Genomic DNA, 21,273 nt, shown 5'->3' on the forward strand with positions numbered 1-21,273 from the left:
AACATATAAACAACAACAGTTAGAAGTTTAGTTTCATTAAATTCAACTGCCCCTACACAACATTCAAATATCTGTTTAGTGCAGTGCCGTGATACGTCTGTGGACTCAAAAGGAATACTGTTTCTTACGTACATGGCCACTCCCCCACTCCCCAAGGAACTCCTTGAGAAACAGCTAGCTAATCTGAATCATGGTAAATGAAGCCTCTGAATTGTTCTGTTTGTATATGAACTGTTTACCATCCAAGTTTCACATCTGTATGAGGCTATGCTCCAGACTAATACATATAGAAAAGATTTCCTAACATCTTGTTAGTAAATTTCTCTTTCCCATACATACTTTTCTTGTTGTTGCCAGTCTGCATTTTATATCCTCTCTACTTTGGTCATCTTCAGTTATTATGCTGCCCAAATTACAAAACTCAGCTTCTGCATTTAGTGTCACTTTTGCTAACATAAATCCTCAGACTCACCCAATGTAATCCAGCAACATTCCATTTCCATCGTTTTACTCATGTTGATATTTATCTTATAACCATGTATATAGTTTAGGAGTGATGGTAACAACTCATCAAACAGTAGAGGCATGGAATTGTCAACAGGAACATAAACGCATAAACGAGTCTGAAAGTTTGTTAGCTAGAGGACACACACACACACACACACACACACACACACACACACACACACTTGACATTTAGTTAATTAGTTAGTACGTGTTCCACTGATTAATCTAGCGCTAACCATTATGAATTGGAATGTTTCAAGTCCATAAGAAATGCACACATGAATCAAGGGCCTTATTATTATTATTATAAAGCTTAAATTTTTATTACCTATTCCATTCCTGTAAATGGCACAAAATGCATGTATTATACATATAGATTTATTTATTCCTATTCAAGAATTCATCTATGGTGTAGAAGGAGATGTCAAAGACATATGATTTCAATTTATTTTTGAAACTATTACTGCTGTCTGTCAGGCATTTTATTTCATCTAGTAATGAATCAAAAAGCTTTACAGCAGCATATTTTACCCCTTTCTGTGCCAAAGATAGGTTAAGTAGAGGGTAGTGTAAGTCTTTCTTTCTTCTGGTATTATAATCATGAATGTCACTGTTGCTTTCAAACTGGTCCACCTTGTTGAGGACAAATTTCATTACTGAGTAAATATACTGTGAGGCTGCTGTAAGAATCCCTAACCTTTTAAACAGGTGCCCACAAGATGTGCAACTATGAGCCCCACACATTATTCTAATCACTTTCTTTTGAGCAGTGAAAGCTTTTATCTTAAGTGTTGAGTTACCCTAAAGTATTATTCCATATGATATCAGGATGTGAAAGTATGCAAAGTATGTTAGATTACTAATTTCTGTATCTTCAAAATTGGCAATTATTCTGATTACAAAAGTTGCTCAACCTAGTCACTTTAGGAGATTCAAAATATGAATTTTCCAATTTAGATAGTCATGTATATGTACACCCAAAAACTTAGCATGCTCTACCCTGGCTACTGACTTCTATTGATGTGTTATATTTATTGAAGGAACTGTACTCCCTGTAGGAGAAAATTAGTACATGTGTTTTTTCAAAGTTCAGAGCAATCCCAGTCTTAGATAGCCAATTAATAACTTTTCCAAAGACATTATTTGTATCATTTTCTATTGGAGATTCTTTGACTGGATTAGTAATTATGCTTGGATCATCTGCAAACAGTGTCAGTTTATCATCTTGTTTCAGATAAGAAGGTAGGTCATTCACATATATTGAGAACAGAATAGGACCCATGATTGAACCCTGTGGAACACTTAATGTAATTTCACCCCAGTTAGATGAAGTGGCAAACTTCCTTAAATCACTTAAACCATATAAAGAAACTTCTTGCTTCCTGTTCTGTAGTTACAACTTAAACCACTCATATGCTGTTCCATTTCTACTATAGAATTGTAATTTCTGTAACATAATGACATGGTTCACACAATCAAATGCTCTGGATAAGTCACAGAAAGTTCCTGTTGGTGACATTTTACTATTTAAAGACTCTATTATGTGGACAGTGAAATTTTATATTGCTGTCTCAGGGGAACAGCATTTTTGAAATCTGAACTGTGATTTACTAAGTATCCCATTACTGTTGAGATGGCTAACCACTCTTAAGTACATTACTTTCTTGATGATTTTTGTAACTACTGTAAAAATGGATACTAGCCTGGCAGTCCTGGAGTTGTCAGTACCTCTACTGTTCAGTGAGCTGTTTTACTTTTAAGTTATTTACACTCCACCAGAACTTTCCTTTGCTGTGTTTATCTTATAACCTCCTTTCAATACACTATCCATTCTGTTCAAGCCCAAGTTATTTGCAGTCTGTGACAGGATTACAATGCCAGTTAAATTCCCTTTCCAGATTTCTTCTTGGTTTTCTTCACATGGTGCTCAGTGTACAGATTGGAAAGCATCTTGGACAGGCTCACTCCATCCTCAACTACTGCCTCCTTTTCATATCCTTTGACTCTTGCAACTGCTGTTTGGTTTCTCTACAAGTCATGGATAACGTCTCATTCCCTGTATTTTATCCCAGCAGAATCTCAAAGAGAGTATTCCAGTCAACATTGTCAAAAACTTTCTCTAAATGTACAAATGCAATAAATGTACGTTTGCCTTCCTTCAACCTTTTTTTTGGGATAATTGTAATGTCAATATTGTCCATGTGTTCCTACATTTGTCTGTAATCCAAACTGATTATCTCAAAGTTGGCTTCTGCTAGTCCTTCCATTTGTCTATAAATAGTTATCATTATTTTGCAACCATTTTATTAAAATGATGGTTGAGTAATATTCATACCTGTCTGCACCTATCTTCTTTTGAAATGAATTAGTTACATCCTTCTTGAATTCTGAGAATGCTGATTCTGCCTTACATATATTGCATACAAGATGGTGTAATTTTATTGTGGCTGGCTTCCCAAGGATTTCTGTACCTCTGAGGTAGTACTGTCTACTCCAGGACCTTGTTCAACTTTGGTCTTTCAGTGATGTGTCAAATTCTTCCATATCTCTCATCCCATCTTCATCTACTTCCTCTCCCCTTTCTATAATGGTATCTACAAGTTTATTTCTCTTATGTAGCCTTTCCTTATATTCTTTCCATCTTTCAGGCTTATGTTCTTTCCTTAGTACTTGCTTGCCATCTGAGCCCTGGATATTCCTGCTGTTTCATCTCTTTTCCCATAGGTGGCATCCATATTTCCCATAGTCAGGCATGCTTCGACAGTTTTCCAGTTCTGCTCTATCCATTCCTTGCTTTGTCCTGGTGCACTTCATGCCAATTTCATCTAGAGACATCTGTATTCCCTTTTGCCTGCTTCATTTGATTCATTTAATACTTTCTCCTTTTGTCAATTAATTTCAGTATCTTGTGTATTTCCCAAGGATTTCTTGTGATAGTTGTTTTTTTATCTATTTGAGTATCTGCTACCTCTGGTTTACCATCTCTCAAATCTCCCCATTCATCTTCTGTAGTATTCCCTTCCCCTGTTTCAGTCAATAGTTGCCTAATGACCCTTCAACACACTCAGCCTCTCTTTCTTTCAACTTGTTCAGTTCTCATATCCTTAATTTCCTACCTTCCTGCAACTTTTCTTTATTTCCTTCCATCCACTTGATCTCAGGCCTGAATAATATATTTTTAGTTGACAATAGTATAACTCTTTTCTTATGTGTTAACACTTTACTTTTCTAATCTATAGAGGTTTCTCGACAATACCATATGTTGCTGATCAACACTTGTTTGTGACTCCCTAGCATCACATTGTTCAAAACTTTGCTGACATCAGTGGGCAAGTAAGCAGTGTTTTAAAGGATGGCATGAGTGTTATCTTTTGTCATTGATAAATTTATGTGTGTTATTGGAAAGTTGTGGGTGGCATATAAGTAATGGATAGAGTGAAGGTAACAATTCAACCGTAGTTGAGGTTCTGAGTGGTATAGAGACATAAAGAATGCTGTTTGTAGGCCTTCAGACGATGTTCTCCTTCAGAGCTATCTTGTACGGATTGCACATAGGTATACATGTGTATGGCTTCGTTGTCTCAGCCAATTGCATTGTACAAGCACTGCATCTCTCACCCATTCAAGATACAGTGCTGCTGTTATGTTGTTGTTGAGGACACTGTAGCCATGCAGGTATTTCACTATGTGAGCATCTATATTCTGTACTAGTTAGCTCGTAAGGGGGATTCATACAAAAGCTCAGCAATATTTTCAGTCTTGTTTATTTGCTCAACTGTGTAGTGAGTTGTTACCTTTATATCTTCCGTAATGTATATATATCTAACAATGGTACAAATGAATCTGGGATATTTCATTGTGGGTCCCATTGCTCTCTGTCTGCAAATATGAGTGATTGTTCATTCTCAGGTTACTGGCTTAATCTTTCCTTTCTAGAGGTGCTGTGGGCCTAACAATTTCTTCCTAGAAATTATTCATATTTCTCTTCAAAATGGTTCAAATGGCTCTGAGCACTATGGGACTCAACTACTGAGATCATCAGTCCCCTAGAACTTGGAACTACTTAAACCTAACTAACCTAAGGACATCACACACATCCATGCCCGAGGCAGGATTCGACTGAAGCGCCTAGAACCGCTCGGCCACCAGCGGCTGGCATATTTCTCTTCTCTGGTGCATTAAGTGCCATGCCATTATTATATCTACATCACCCACTTGTAATGACCAAACAGCACCTCTAAGCTGCAGTTCAGCTGCAAAGTTATTGCCACAGTGAATGTGTGTTCAGCACTGACAGATCTATGCTACATGATTCCATTTTATGGCAGGGCATACCAGTGAAGAGCCCACCTTTACTTCTGTGTATTACTTGGACAGTGTTTCCAGTGTAAACAGTTCTAGTCACGTCATTGTTCTGAAGATATTTAATGCCTGAAGTAAGAGAATCTACAGATAGATATTGCAATAATGCATAATTTTAATTAAACAGTAGTATGCAAATTTACCATTATCATAGGAATGTAATTTTTTAAAGTTTCTTTAGAGAGTTTGTACATTTATGTACAAGCAGTGAGAGTGGAATGACGTGCATACTAAGATAAGTTATTTGTTTCCAGATAACCATAGCAGATAAACAGTATTATTATATTAATCAATACAAATTGTTATAGTGTATTATACCTGGCTACTTTCTTTTCAGATTGTTGGGGCATCTTTACTGTGCAGAAGCTCTTATACTTCTCGACAAGATTTCTGAAGCTGTTGAACATCTGCAGCCAGACTGTGTGAAGGATTTGTCCCTTATTTCACCAGCTGTAGAAAAGGAAGGTGAAAAGGATAAATATGATGTAATGACTGACCAGTCAAAACCATTAAAACGTAAGTTGGAATGTTACAGCAGTACCTGTAAACGTCCATATCAATAACCTAGGAAAAGTAACACAGCTTTTTACTGGGGTACTTCAGTACATGTTAATGAAACATGACTCTGGACTGTGGGACATTCATGCAACTTTATGCTGTATTTAGTAAAATATGTCAGCATTTTGCATATGACTAAATCTAATCTTCTTGATTTTCTTGCTGTAGAGACAATAATATGCAGATAGAGTACACTTGCTTCTTTTTTGTAGAGATATTTTTTGTGTTAATATTTACTTTTGCTGAGAGAGTGGGCATGTACTTTTCACGTTGCAAGTTCTTTTCCAAAATTCTCAATCTGTTTCCAACAGAACTGTCAGTCCAAAAATTTGTGTTGTTGGAATTCCATATTGATCGTTCTTCATCAACTGAGATTATCATTATCATATTCAGTTGTGATCTACACCATTTTCTTGAACCAGTTGATTAATGGTGGACTCCCAGGTGTTCTGTGGAGTTGTTGTTTCCATTTTATGCACAATATTATGATGACCGACCTGTCCATCTACTTCAGATGCTGCAAGTTTTAGTGTTGTGCTGTTTGAGGCTTTTCCGGTGCTGCATCCGCTTGATAGGTTCCCGGGAATTACGCCAGATAATATTGTAGAAACCACACAATACTTCAGCGAGACAACTGCCCACCATCTTTAGGTGCTACTGTCGCGTTGCTGAGAAGCTCGCAAATTTATATGCTGCCTTTCTAGAACAGCTCAGGTGCCAGCGGAGCATAATGTTATCAAAGACCAATCGTAGGCAGCGTCGAATACCAGAGCCCTCTGCTGGAGAAACGGGTCGCAGTCTGCGGAAGCGTAAAAATGCAACTGGGAGTGATGGACCCCGTTCGCGCGCGCGAGCTGTAGGCGCGTGTTTTAAGCATCTGCGCTAAGGCTTCCCATCTGCGTTCACTCGGTGCAGTTGCTAATCTGTGGCTGACGATTCCTTAGTGCTGCCAAGGCTGGCTCCCAGGCTTTGCTCAGGTGAAACCCCATGTCTCTGTATATTAGGTCACTGCTTATACGTGTTTCAACCGCCTCTTTGATGATAGAGTCCCAGTATGTGGAAGCATGTGAGAGGATCTTGGTTTCTTCATAATTCATGCCGTGTCCCATGTCAAGGCAGTGTTCAGCAACTGCAGATTTATCTGGCTGACCCAACCTCGTGTGACGTTTATGTTCGTCGCATCTGTCTTTGACCGTACGACACGTCTGGCCAATATAAGACTTCCCACATTGGCATGGGATTTTGTATATTCCTGGTCTCCTCAGGCCGAGGTTGTCTTTAACAGAGCCCAGCATTGATTGAACTCATGCTGGAGGCCGGAAAACACATTTAATCCGGTATTTCTTGAAAATTCTGCCCATCTTAAAAGACACGCCACCGACATATGGTAGAAAAACCAACCCCGTGGTGTTCTCTGCTTCTTCAGGTTGTTCTTGAGGTTTGCTGGTCCTGACATCTTAGTAAGAATGCGAGAGAGCACAACAGTCTCTCCCTTTTCTTGCGGAGTTTATCGAACTCACGAACTGTGTTGACCATCTCCTCCCCGTAGAGGTACCAGATGTGCTGTTTGAGGCTTTCCCGGCCCTGAGGAGACCAGGAATATATAAAATCCCATGCCAATGTAGGAAGTCTTATATTGGCCAGACGTGTCGTACAGTCAAAGACAGATGCGACGAACTTAAACGTCACACGAGGTTGGGTCAGCCAGAGAAATCTGCGGTTGCTGAACACTGCCTTGACACGGGAAATGGCATGAATTATGAAAAAACCAAGATCCTCTCGCATGCTTCCACATACTGGGACTCTATCATCAAAGAGGCGGTTGAAATACATATAAGCAGTGACCTAATATACAGAGACATGGGGTTTCACCTGAGCAAAGCCTGGGAGCCAGCCTTGGCAGCACTAAGGAATCGTCAGCCACAGATTAGCAACTGCACCGAGTGAACGCAGATGGGAAGCCTTAGCGCAGATGCTTAAAACACGCGCCTACAGCTCGCGCGCGCGAACGGGGTCCATCACTCCCAGTTGCATTTTTACGCTTCCGCAGACTGCGACCCGTTTCTCCAGCAGAGGGCTCTGGTATTCGACGCTGCCTACGATTGGTCTTTGATAACATTATGCTCCGCTGGCACCTGAGCTGTTCTAGAAAGGCAGCATATAAATTTGCGAGCTTCTCAGCAACGCGACAGTAGCACCTAAAGATGGTGGGCAGTTGTCTCGCTGAAGTATTGTGTGGTTTCTACAATATTATCCGGCGTAATTCCTGGGAACCTATCAAGCAAGTTTTACTGTTATTTGTATTCAGTGGCTGTATTACAACCAGTTGTTGTTGTGGGTCTTCAGTCCTGAGACTGGTTTGATGTAGCTCTCCATGCTACTCTATCCTGTGCAAGCTGCTTCATCTCCCAGTGGCTGCCGCAACCTACATCCTTCTGAATCTGCTTAATGTATACCTCTCTTGTTCTCCCTCTACGATTTTTACCCTCCACGCTGCCTTCCAATACTAAATTTGTGATCCCTTGATGCCTCAGAACATGTCCAACCAACCGATCCCTTCTTCTAGTCAAGTTGTGCCACAAACTCCTCTTCTCCCCAATCCTATTCAGAACCTCCTCATTAGTTATGTGATCTACCTATCTAATCTTCAGCATTCTTCTGTAGCACCACATTTCAAAAGCTTCTATTCTCTTCTTGTCCAAACTATTTATCGTCCATGTTTCACTTCCATACATGGCTATACTCCATACAAATACTTTCAGAAATGTCTTCCTGACACTTAAATGTATACTCGATGTTAACAAATTTCTCTTCTTCAGAAACGCTTTCCTTGCCATTGGCAGTCTACATTTTATATCCTCTCTACTTCGACCATCATCAGTAATTTTGCTCCCCCAATAGCAAAACTCCTTTACTACTTTAAGTGCCTCATTTCCTAATCTAATTCCCTCAGCATCACTCGACTTAATTCGACTACATTCCATTACCCTCATTTTGCTTTTGTTGATGTTCGTCTTATATCCTCTTTTCAAGACACTATCCATTCCGTTCAACTGCTCTTCCAAGTCCTTTGCTGTCTGTGACAGAATTACAATGTCATCGGCGAACCTCAAAGTTTTTATTTCTTCTCCATGGATTTTAATACCTCCTCCAAATTTTTCTTTTGCTTCCTTCACTGCTTGCTCAATATACAGATTGAATAACATCGGGGAGAGACTACAACCCTGTCTCACTCCCTTCCCAACCACTGCTTCCCTTTCATGCCCCTCAACTCTTAAAACTGCCATCTGGTTTCTGTACAAATTGTAAATAGCCCTTCGCTCCCTGTATTTTACCCCTGCCACCTTCAGAATTTGAAAGAGAGTATTCCAGTCAACATTGTCAAAAGCTTTCTCTAAGTCTACAAATGCTAGAATCGTAGGTTTGCCCTTCCTTAATCTAGCTTCTAAGATAAGTCGTAGGGTCAGTATTGCCTCACGTGTTCCAACATTTCTACGGAATCCAAACTGATCTTCCCCAAGGTCGGCTTCTACTAGTTTTTCCATTTGTCTGTAAAGAATTCGTGTTAGTATTTTGCAGCTGTGACTTATTAAACTGATAGTTCGGTAATTTTCACATCTGTCAACACCTGCTTTCTTAGGGATTGGAATTATTATATTCTTCTTGAAGTCTGAGGTTATTTCGCCTATTTCATACATCTTGTGCACCAGATGCTATAGTTTTGTCAGGACTGGCTCTCCCAAGGCCGTCAGTAGTTCCAATGGAATGTTGTCTACTCCGGGGGCCTTGTTTCGACTCAGGTCTTTCAGTGCTCTGTCAAACTCTTCACGCAGTATCGTATCTGCCATTTCATCTTCATCTATATCCTCTTCCATTTCTATAATATTGTCCTCAAGTACATTGCCCTTGTATAGACCCTCTATATACTCCTTCCACCTCTCTGCTTTCCCTTCTTTGCTTAGAACTGGGTTTCCATCTGAGCTCTTGATGTTCATGCAGGTGGTTCTCTTATCTCCAAAGGTCTGTCTAATTTTCCTGTAGGCAGTATCTATCTTACCCCTAGTGAGATAAGCCTCTACATCCTTACATTTGTCCTCAAGCCATCCCTGCTTAGCCATTTTGCACTCATTTTTCAGACGTTTGTATTCCTTTTTGCCTGCTTCATTTACTGCATTTTTATATTTTCTCCTTTACAACCAGAGTGTGAACTATTGTTGGTCTTGTGCCACTGTTTATAGTCTGGTCCCAATGCTCACCATGCACTTTGATTTTTTTCCCCCAGACCTCACTCTGTTATTCCATGAAACAGAAATTCTCTCAGCATATTCCAGATGTGATGGCTGGCAAGATCTTAATAAATTGAGTGCTGGATTCCAACTCTAGTTTAAATTGAAACCTCCATCCCTTTTTATTAGGTTTTGTGACAGCTTTATTTTGATAGACCATATAATTATGCTGTCCCTAAAATTTGGCACCACAGTACTGATCTGATTTATTTCATATTATGATTATATTTGAGGCAGCACTCGGTAACAGCTGATTTACTGTAATAACCAAGCAAATCAGCAGCCACTGAGCACTACCCCAAATATAATCATGAAATGTCTAAATATTGCACATAAAACAACAACTCGTCAGAACATTCAGAAGCATGCCATTAATCATTTACTCTTGCTGCTATCCATAATGTGATTGAAAGTCCTCCAAATATTTGAGCCATTGAGTCAATAGGCATATAAAAAAGAAGACCGAGAATTTTGCTAGACTTTGGACAAATGCACCTGCACTGTTTGACTCCATTGTATCATCAGTGCAGCTCAACAAGGGTGAGAGGTTGTGTCGGGTGGAGTGGTGAGGGGAGATAGAGGTGGGGAATGGGAGGGAGGTGTGAAGTGAGCCTGTCAGCTGGGAAGCAGAAACAGCAAGTCCATAGTATAGGAATGTGGCACCATTGGCTCGTTCTGGCCACAGGCAGGAGCAGCTTCCCACAGCACATAATGATGTGGAGAAGGAGATTGGGAGTGAGATATAGAACAGAGGCAGAAGGAGACTGGAGAGAGAAGGGTTGAGTTCATGATATGTGAAATTTGGTTGTGTGGTAGGAATTGAAATACTAACATACATTGATGCCTGAATGATTACAGGATTGAGGGATATGTTACAAGCACATTTCCCATCCTTCCTGTCAATCACTTTCTGAACTTTCTGAACACCTAAAGCTTTCTCACATACTTTTCAGGACTAGTATTTCTGGAAGAATATGCAGGGTATCTCTCCGAGTCATCGGGCTCATTTTATTTGTTGTTTCAGCAGATATTTGCAACTTCATTTTGGTGTCATTTAGCTGGAGTCATCTCAAACAAACAGTGCTCATCATGTCTTTCATGCAGTGCCCACAGTCATCACAAAGCATCCATTTGTTTCCCATTACAAACAAATTATATATAAAAACAAAGATGAGGTGACTTACCGAACAAAAGCGCTGGCAGGTCGATAGACCTGCCAGCGCTTTTGTTCGGTAAGTCACCTCATCTTTGTTTTTATATATAATTTTTCCCACGTGGAATGTTTCCTTCCATATATTGATACCATTACAAACAAAATTATTTTTAAAGCAGAATTTTACTTGTCCATTCGATAGAGTGGTCCCAGATTTGTTTAGTGCAATATTTTTTCTATCACTATGTATTACCATGGACAGTAAAACATGAGAATAAACAGCAATGCAGTAGCAACTGAGTAACGCTGTATGCTTGATGATAGAAGTCAGCATGGACCAGAACAGTGATGTTGCTTCTGGAGTAATGGTTATTCTCATGAGTTTTGCTGTCCCTGTTAACACACATTGATAAAATAAATACTGCACTAGACTAATTTGGTACCACCGTATCAAATGAGCACATAAAATTCTACTTTATAAATCATTTTGTTTGTTACAAGGAACAAACCAGTGCTTTTTGTTGACACAGGGAATTGGATAAAAGATGTGATAAGCACTATTTGTTTGGACTGACTCCAGTTACACAATGCAAAAACCAAATTGCAAATATATGCTGAAACATGAGAAAAAATGAGCCTGATGACTCTTGGGAGAGACACCCTGTATATCATTGAGAATGCTTTGGGTTTTATGCAGATAACTCTCATTTTGCAGTGAAGTGTTCATTCTGTGCAACTTCCAGACAGAATAAACTGCATGTGAGATTTGTAGTCAGACCAGTCATGCCTTTACAGGCAGTTCTCTTATAATTATGTTACAGAATGTGTCACAACACATCTTCTTTCTTTCAGAAGTGCTAGTCGAGTTAGGTATGTAAGAGAACCACTTTGTATTTCAGAAAATAAAAACCATTAGCAAACTGAAACTATGAGTCAGGCCATGTGATGTGCATTGTGGCCCAGTTAGTTGGAGAACTGCCTGTGAAAGGAAAGGAAACTGGTTCAGACCCCAATCCATTACCCAGCTATAAATTTTATGTGCAGTGTTCTTTACAATATTTTATGTCATCAGTAATTCTCTAATATTTGAAGGTAAGGCATTAAATAAGTGGGATTTTATTGTTTCTTCTTCTTCTTCTTCACAGAGGGACTTATTGAAATGTGTTGTCTTAATTATTGTTAAAGTCAATCTGCTCTGCTACACATTTGGTCACATAGATGATTTTGAATGCAGATCCATGTCTTATACTGAATTCACACAAATTTCATCAGCAATGGTTTGTTTAATGGTTCATATTTATTGACCTATCTACTGTTTAACTGTCTATTTATACAGTCACCAGTCTTTCACTGTACTGATATTAGATCTAATACTTTTTCCAGTTATTAATGCTCTCTGATTTTACTTAAACAATTGTCTCTGTACTGAAAACCCATTTTGCTCTAGATTTCAGATAGTTTTGGTCAAAACTACCAAAGAGGGTAAGATGGAGAAATAACATACTGTTTTTGCACAAGGCACATTGGCAGTGGCACAATATCATTGTAGGTACTGCTACACAGGAACGTATACCTAAACTGTTGTTCTCATATTACTTCAGGTTGTCCTGATAACTGGCTGGATGGCACTGGGTGCTGTCTTTATATCCCCTCCCTCTGCTGTCAGTCATGTACTGCTAATGTCTGAGCATGGCTTCACTAGTAAGGTGGTGCTGACAGTGCATGGTTGAGATACGAACTGTACTTCCCAGTTCCTGTGCCACCAGCTCCAAGCTCAGAAAGCTGCAGTTGTAGATGGTGTACGTGTACCTAGTCTGGTCTCATCTCTTCAGGTGCCGTGACGTGAGCAGATCTTCCAAGGGATTACCATAGTGCTTTGAGCATGATGATGATGATGATGATGATGATGATTAGTTTATGGGGTGCTCAACTGTGCGGTCATCAGTGCCCGTGCAAAGTAACAATTTTTGCACAGTCCATTTTTTTTCACGATCCAATCTAGTCACTGTCACAAGTGATGATGATGATGATGATGATGATATGATGATGATGAGGAGGACAACACAAATACCCAGCCCCCGGGCAGAGAAAAATCTCCAACCCGGCGTGGTGTGGAACCCGGAACCCTGTGATCCAGGGACAGCGTTCTCTGAGCATGCTCAAGCATGGGTCAAAAGTCTTACTTAGCGTTTTTTTTTACATAAGTTCTGCATATATTCATATCTCTTCAGATTAATTAAGATTCATTCTCAGAATGTGATAGACTGTTGTGACAACTTTGTGCTGTTATAATTTGTGGTATGTCTTTAGAGATGCAATGTTCTGCAGCAGCTAATGTCATAGGTTGTTCTTTATCCCTATGATGTTTAGGTTCCTCATGTAGTTCTTGTATCGTCTGGATGCTCTGACATATGTACATTTTCTCTTGCTGGCATGAGGTGCACTAGGCTCCTTATCTTTGGAGTCCTAGGTCATCCTTAACTGACCCAAACGAGGTTTTCCTCATGAGCAGTGGCAAAGTATGCACTCTACATTATATTTCTGGAGTGTTTGTTCAATTTTTGTTGATCTGATCCTAACAAATGGCTCAATTGCAAACTAAAGACTTGGTTTCTTTGGCCTTGTGGCACGCTGAATCTGATACATGCTGTACCTGTTGTTATGGAAAATGGTCTGTAGGTGCAGCAGCTCTGCTGTTAAACTGTCATGGTCAGAGATTTAGTGAGTTCTGTGTACTAGTGTCGGTAGGAGGTCTTCTCATTATGAGAAGGCATGACAGTTAAAGGCATGCAAGTATAAATCTATACACTTTAGTGTACCGTAAACATTATGTTCTAATGTACCGTCCAGCATTCACTTAATGAGCATATCCAGAAATTGAAGTTGGTTATTTTCTTCTATATCTATTATGGATTTGATGGTTTGGTACAGTGACTTCAGATGTTGATAAATGTTTGTAGATGATATTTATCACATACATATCAGAAGAAATGAAGGGCTTGCAAACTACTTCTTTAAATGCCTCCATAAACACACTGGCCACCACTGGTGTTATCAGGGACTTGACCACCACTTCATTGGTTTGTTCATAGTAATTTCCGTGAAACTGGGTGTAGGTCAACACGAGCAGGAATCGAAAGAGCTTCATTAGCGACATTCCAAACATCTCTCCTATGAGGTTTAAGGGGGTCTCTTTTTGAGTTACCCTCATGAAGAGTGAAATCACATTGAAGCTCAATGCGATGTCTTCTTTGCCTAGTTAGAAACTCTAAAACTGCTGGATGAAATGCACCCAATTCCGCATGTGATGCTGGCATTTCCCAGTGAAGGGGCTGAGTTGCATTGTCAATGTTGCGTACAACAGGATGGAATGGTATACCTTCTTTAAGGGCTTCAGGTATTCCATGAAGTCTGTAAGATGACAGCTGCTCATGAATGACGTCTTTTCACTGTATTATCTTAGAAAGTGGTCTGGAGATCTTCAATACTCTTCTTCTTCACTCAGTTTGTTGGATCATCTTCTATTCTCCAGTGGGTGTTATCCTCTAGTAGGTTGTGCATTTCTCCTCATACATTTGGAGCACTTGAACAGGCATGGGCAACTATTGGTGACCTAAGGGCCTGATTCATATACCTCCTTACACTTATGGGCCGCCTCGTCACATGACGCAACAGCAGCATTTGTAGCACATAAAGTCTGTGTAATAAACTATTGTGTCTGTGACATTCATGTTTATGGGGTAATATACCAATATTAACATGCCATGTCAACAAATTATGCCTCAAACATGCGTTCATTTTATATTCACCCCATCCTCAGATATTTACATTTATGCTTCGAACATTGTTCCTTTATATACAACATTTTATAATAGCCTTCTTAAAAAGTCTCATTTCAGAATATGACAGCCAAACTCCCCCCAACCCCCCCCCCCCTCCCCGAATGGGGCCTCCCAGCCAACTATGCCACACGATAATTTCCATTTTTACAGAATTCTGTAATGTTGTCAGTAAAGGAATAATGCCCGCCCGGTTGGCCTTGTGGTCTTACGCACGGCTTTCTGGGCGGGTAGGAGCGACTAGTCCCTGGCATGAATCCGCCCGGCGGATTTTTGTTGAGGTCTGGTGAACCAGTCAGTCTGTGGATGGTTTTTAGGCAGTTTTCCATCTGCCTCAGCGAATGCGGGCTGGTTTCCCTTATTCTGCCTCAGCTACACTATGTCGGCGATTGCTGCGCAAACAAGTTCTCCACATACGCATACGTCACCATTACTCTACCACGCAAACATAGGGGTTACACTTGTCTGGTGTGAGACATTCCCTGGGGGGTCCTTTGGGGGCCGAACCGCACAATAACCCTGGGTTCGGTGTGGGGCGGCGGAGGGGTGATGTGGACTGCAGTAGTTGTCGTGGGGTTGTGGACCACTGCGCCTGTGGCGGGGACGGAGCCTCTCCATCGTTTCTAGGTCCCCGGTTAACATACAATACAAAAGAACAATGCTCATGGCACGTAAATGAATGTAAACATCTGAAGATGGGATGAGGCATCTTCAAATGGTAACATGGAAAAAACATGGCTATAAAACAACAGGTTGCAGCTAATTTATTGTAAATACCTTCAGTTTCAACAGTTTCAGTCTATTACATATACAATGGACAGCAATTATTTACTAACATCAAAGAAAGAACAGAAAAACAAAATATGGTAGTGGGATGAGCAGTCCAAGTCGACAAGCAATTAGGAGTAAGTGATTTTTGGCCACAGGCCGGTCATTCGAGTGTTTGAAATTTAGTGTGTTAATATTCACAAACAATGTTAGTAAGTATTGTACATGTCACGATGGTAGCAAGTGGGCATCCAGGGTGTTTTTTCTGCACTTAAAATAAGAAATGCCAGGATTCAGGGAAAAACAGGTTTTATTCCCAAGAACTACCACTAAGGGCTACAGTATTCATGAAAATCGGCTACAGCTGTGGAGTGAACTGCACATGGTACAGAAAAAGCATTTTGCCCTCGGTAGGAAGGACTGGTGGACATGTCTAGAGGGTAAGGAAGCTGATAGAGAAGAAAGCAACTTGCTGTTGTGGCCGTTACCTCACTGACCCTCTTGTGTACCTCACGTGATGGCACCCACTCCTCCCATTGGTGGGTTTGTGGCAGAAAGTTGGTGTCTCTCACTCAGAAATACTGTGGTGGCATCCCTTGCTCCATTTACATTTCCTTCCCCTTCCCATGAAAGCTGTTTATGGGTCTGTGATTATTACAATGGTTGACTATAACTACTCTTAAAGACCAATTCAAAACACAAAAAGTTTTTCTTTTGATGTACATGGAAGGCGAAGGACATTTAGTGTTTTTTTATTTAAAAAGTTGGTCTTAAAACTAAAGGAGAGTTGATTTCTCATTTTAAAAAATTGATTATGAAATATGCAGTATGGGCAGGGGGTACAAAGTTCTTTTTTTTACTTTAGAATATCATTATCCATTGGCGCCACTTGAGTCATTCATAATTGGAAGTCTCTGTTAATATAATGTCTTTGTCTACACACTGTGTGAAGCTGTCAGAGTTGGTGCAGCAGCCAGTAGTTGACCGCTTGCATAGAGACAAGGCGGTGGTGGGCACAGTGGCGGTGACCAGCTGGGGTGCAGTTGAACCGAAGTGCATTGTCGCCTGGGTGTCATAATACAGACCTGGAGTCAAAATGGTTAGAGGGCTGGCCAGGCAAATGAGAGCATGTCGAGTACCAGTGACTGCAACACTCGCCAGCAGACCGAGCGAGGTGGCACAATGCTTAGCACATTGGACTCACATTCAGGAGAACAACGGTTCAATCCCGTGTCTGGCCATCCTGATTTAGGTTTTCCATGATTTCCCTAAATGGCTTCAGGCAAATGCTGGGAGTTCCTTTGAAAGGGCACGGCCGACTGCCTTCCCTAATCCGATGAGACCGGTGACCTCGCTGTTTGGTCTCCTCCAACAAATCAACCCAACCCCCACCCAACTCGGAGGCAGAAATCGCATCAGTGGATGCTCAAGTGACTGACAATAAACAGGGTGTAAACTAACAATAAATGATAGATTCGAATGCAGAATGAGCTTGTAAGAGGCTTAATTGGCATTTGAAGAAACCAGGTATCAAACATTTTCATATCAAATAATTAGTTTGTTGTTACTCCTGGCATCTAAAGATTACTTTCCCATAAAGTTGTTTTTAACAAATTTGCATAAAACTCGAGTACACAGCTATACAAATTATAATGCTCAATAGTTTTATTATCGTTTCATATGCAAAGCATCTAATTTACTTCAATTATGTTTTGTGAAATAAGGATATGGCTGGAAATATTGCAGATTGATAAGCTGGTTATGCATAGTCACTTACTCCTCATACTAGGCTCGCAGCCACAAAATAAATGGCAGTTCTCGCCCTCATTTGAGTGCAGTGTTACTGAACACCACAATCAATAATTGATATTACTTATATATGTCCTGAGTAGAACTTTGTGGTATTTGTATCTTAATGTGCAATTTCTGCTTAGTTTGAAATCTCTATTAGGGGTGCATTTACTCGGGCAGTATTTCACTATACTGGTGCATTACATTGTCTCTCTCTTTCATGTAGCGAGGAGTTCCATGAAAATGCATATCATAGTGGGCCCTTGCTTAAATATGGATTTCCATTAATCACTCCTGCTACAGTGACAGATAGGATGGCCAAATCTGCCAGAAAGTGTTAACTGAAATTTCTAATGGGGGCTGGTAGACTTGTGTTTACACAAAATTACATCCATTATGGTTCTGCTTTGTCAGTCACACAACAGAGTCAGCTTGCATTAGAAACTAGAAATATTTTCCTTTATCTGCGGAAATCTATTAGCATTAGCTTGCATGCTATGATTGATACCATAGATTGTGCAGGATGGTTTCAGGTGAGCTCTGAACAGTCTAACATTGTACTTAGTTTAACTTGCAGAGGGTTGAATTATCCCTACAACCAATTGCTGTTGAATTGTGTCCTCAACAACAGAGTTTATTTGACAGGGCAAATGATACAGCTTCTGTGCTATTGGTCTAGCGTCTTCCATGGGAGTTTTGTGCTGTATGAGGTCAGTTGCTGGCAAGTATTGTCTTTCCTCGAATAACCACACATATTCCTCTAAAACTGGACACAAAAGATTTTGCTCTGATTCAGACAAATATTCCAACTTTTCTTTCAGATAATTTCTTATCGAAGATGCTAGTGCGCAAACCTTCCTCACAGGAACTGCTTACATCTTTTCTCGTAACACTGTATCTAGTTCTTCGAAACTTCTGTTTCCGTAACTTCTTCTCCACTGGCTAGTATTGTGCCACATGGGATTTCTACATGTCATTGACTAAAATTATCAACATACACACGTATTTGAAACCTGTTCCCTTTTACTCCAGGTCTACTTAGACCTCTCTTAACTTGAATTTGCAGTCCGTCGAGGAAGTCGTTCTGCATGAATGGGTCAAACAGAAAGTCTGATCTTGGTGGTACGCAATCTTTGACTTCAATCCAGAGAACTTTTCCCGTTTCACCGCTAATTGTTACAGGTCTGATAGTTTTCATGCCCATTTATGTGGTTAAGTTGGAGCTTGTGAGGTAGGCCTCACTTCACAGGTTCCTTGTGAATGAGATGCACGCTCACTGTCCAGACAATGATGTGTATCACCAAACCGAACAGTGTGCTACTATCACAGCCTGATAGCATGTTAGGAAATCGTTCCCCAGGATGATATCACCCGTCCACTTTTCTTCACATCTTCCATATTAAAGACATACTTTTTCCACTCAGTGTGCAGGTCTGTTGTACAAATGCCTGGAGGATTGATCATCTCGTCTCCAAGTCCACTTAAATTGTAGAATGGCTGTTTTAGCACACTTGTCACTATTAGAAACAAAAAGGATACTGATTTGAGCTGTAGTACCCATAAGAATTTTTACAGTCTTCCCCCTGAGTTTCTCCTCTCAAACTAAATTTGCCACCTGAGTGTGCTCTCCCCTTTTTATGGAGTTCATATATTTCATTGAGGTTGAGAGTGAATGGCAGAATCTGCCTCATGCTCATTTCTCCATGGAGAGGTAGCCTTGTTTGATTGATTGATACTTTTTTTCCCTGCAGGCACTTTCCTCTTGGAGGAACTTGGCCACTTATTTTGCAGACAATGATCCTGTCCATGTCCGACAGAAATCCCAGTGGCAATTGGGTATACGGTTGGGCTTTCCACATCCCTGGCAGTTCATGTCATAAATAATCACATGTCATTCTTCACTCGCGCACGCGAGGATGGATAAAAGTCTTCCCACTTCCTTGCATAATAGAGCAAGTGTGACTGCTTCATGCAAGGAGGTGGGGGAGGCTACCTTCACCTCGCTCCCTATACGTAGATTGATTCTGTGTATGAATACATCAATTGCTCTCACTTCAGCTTCTTCAATTAACACTTCATTACGTGTATTATCCCTTCCGAGGGTGTATGTGCAACAAGATACTGCACTAATACTTTCCGCAAATGCTTCAGAGTCCTTCCCGCTTTTCTGTGTAAGGGTGGACAACTGATCACGGTAATAGCTAACCCCACGCTTGTTGTAGTAGTGCTCTGCTAAGCCCTTTGCCAAGAATGCAAAAGTGAGAGCTTCCTGCAACACGTCTACTGATTCAACATAAGTTCATGCATTGCCCAAAAGCTGCAGCTTGGTGACATTTAACAAAAAATGGTCTAGCCGTGCGCATGTATGTCCCGTGTCCCTGACGTTTTGCAAAATGTTGTTACATTTTCGCCTGGCTTTCCAGCAAAGAAGGTACAAAAATTACAACTGGATGTGTACTGGCTATATCTGGTACTAATTTTTATGTTTCAGCTTTAGGGGGTCTCAAATTGCTCACAGTTGCCGCATTTTTGGAAGCTCTGGTTTCAGATTCCTGAGTTCACATTCCCAAGTTATCACTTTAAGCCGTTCCTGTAGCTCTACTTTTTCAAGTGACAGGGTGCTTACCTGCTGTTGCAGTAAAGTAATGCAAACAGGCTTATTTGGGGATGCAGTTGCAACATCGTGAGCCGATTCTGTCTTCTCTGCCAGTTGACGAGGACGTAAATCGGGCTCATTTACAAAACTGGGACTGAGACTGGCGACGGAAAGATCCCTCAGTAGAAGTTCGAGGGAGCTGTTAACTAGCGGAATACATTGCAGTGACACTTACATCACACGGAGGTGATCGATGCACAAAGGTGGTGGCGACATCTGTGTTGGGGGGAGGGGGGGGGTGAAGATGGAGGCAGAGAAAGGGGCAGCATTGGGTGCTGTGGTAAGAGGCAGCTGCTCCATTACAGCACACAGTGGTGGTGCATGATGCAGCGCTGTCCACTGCGACTTGTACTGCCGGTGGGTCGCCCAGGTGTGGGACGCAATGTAGCAGCGCATGGCCGTATAGTGCGCTCGCATGCTTGATTGGACCGGCATGGCCTAACACATTGTCGTGCGTGTGCTAATACGCATCTGCCACAAACGGTGCGAATGATTGAGGGCCCACGGCAGCAAATCGCTAGGCTTTGCTGTGCTTGCCAGCACATAGGATTGGCAAGAAAATATCAATTCAGATCAAACGGTGAGAAAGATCCCATTCTCGGATACCAGTTTATATGTGCAAGGATGGTATCAGGTGGGTATCCAGAGTGTTTTTCCTACAGGTAAAATGAGAAATGCCGGGGTTCAGGGAGGAAATGGACTTTATTTCCAAGAACTACCACCAAGGGATACAGTGTTCATCACTCTCCCGGGCAACTAGGAAAAACCCGGGAACATTTTCATCAAGGAGAAAACAGGGAAAAACCTGGGAATTTTTTAGAATTCTGGAAATTTTTCATTGTTTTAGTCTTCATTTAAATTTTTTTAGTTTTAACTGGTAACAATTGATAAGCAGTAAAATGTGGCAAAGGTTTTAGGATGAAACTATGGAATACTTCATAACAATAAACAGCTGCAAATGAGTGTGACATCAAAACCGTTAACATTAAGTTTGTTTGAGCAATTGCCCACGGGCTCACACAGATGCACAGTTGAGTTGCGTATAGGCGGTACCTTCTCCCAGTTCTGGCTACTTGAAGTGTGGCTGTTGGATGTATCAGCAGTAGCAACAAGCAGCCAGATGCTACCTGGAAAAAATTTTCTGGTGTGCCCAAGCTGCCAGATTTGCAGATGCATTTAGCAGTTTGGGTTGTTGTGGGGAGAGGGGGGGGGGGGGATAGACTCCACATAAGCTGTGTTTACATTTAGTAATCTTGCTGTTTCCTCCTTTCCTTCTCACATCAATTGAAAACAATATGGATTTCTGTTGTTGAGAGCTGTCAAGTGATCAAGTGAATTAAACTAAATTCACAT

At 40.8% G+C, this 21,273-nt stretch overlaps 1 protein-coding gene across 1 annotated transcript in view; it reads left to right on the top strand.

The window, feature by feature from the left end:
• Positions 1-21,273, top strand: part of LOC124615895 (CCR4-NOT transcription complex subunit 10-B) — a 152,304-nt gene that overhangs the window by 94,839 nt on the left and 36,192 nt on the right. The window contains exon 10 of the mRNA XM_047144069.1: positions 5,207-5,385. Coding sequence (XP_047000025.1) covers positions 5,207-5,385 — 179 coding nt within the window. The remainder of the gene's footprint in view (positions 1-5,206; positions 5,386-21,273) is intronic.

This window comes from Schistocerca americana, chromosome 5 (assembly GCF_021461395.2).
Source record: "Schistocerca americana isolate TAMUIC-IGC-003095 chromosome 5, iqSchAmer2.1, whole genome shotgun sequence".
NCBI classification, from domain to species: domain Eukaryota; kingdom Metazoa; phylum Arthropoda; class Insecta; order Orthoptera; family Acrididae; genus Schistocerca; species Schistocerca americana.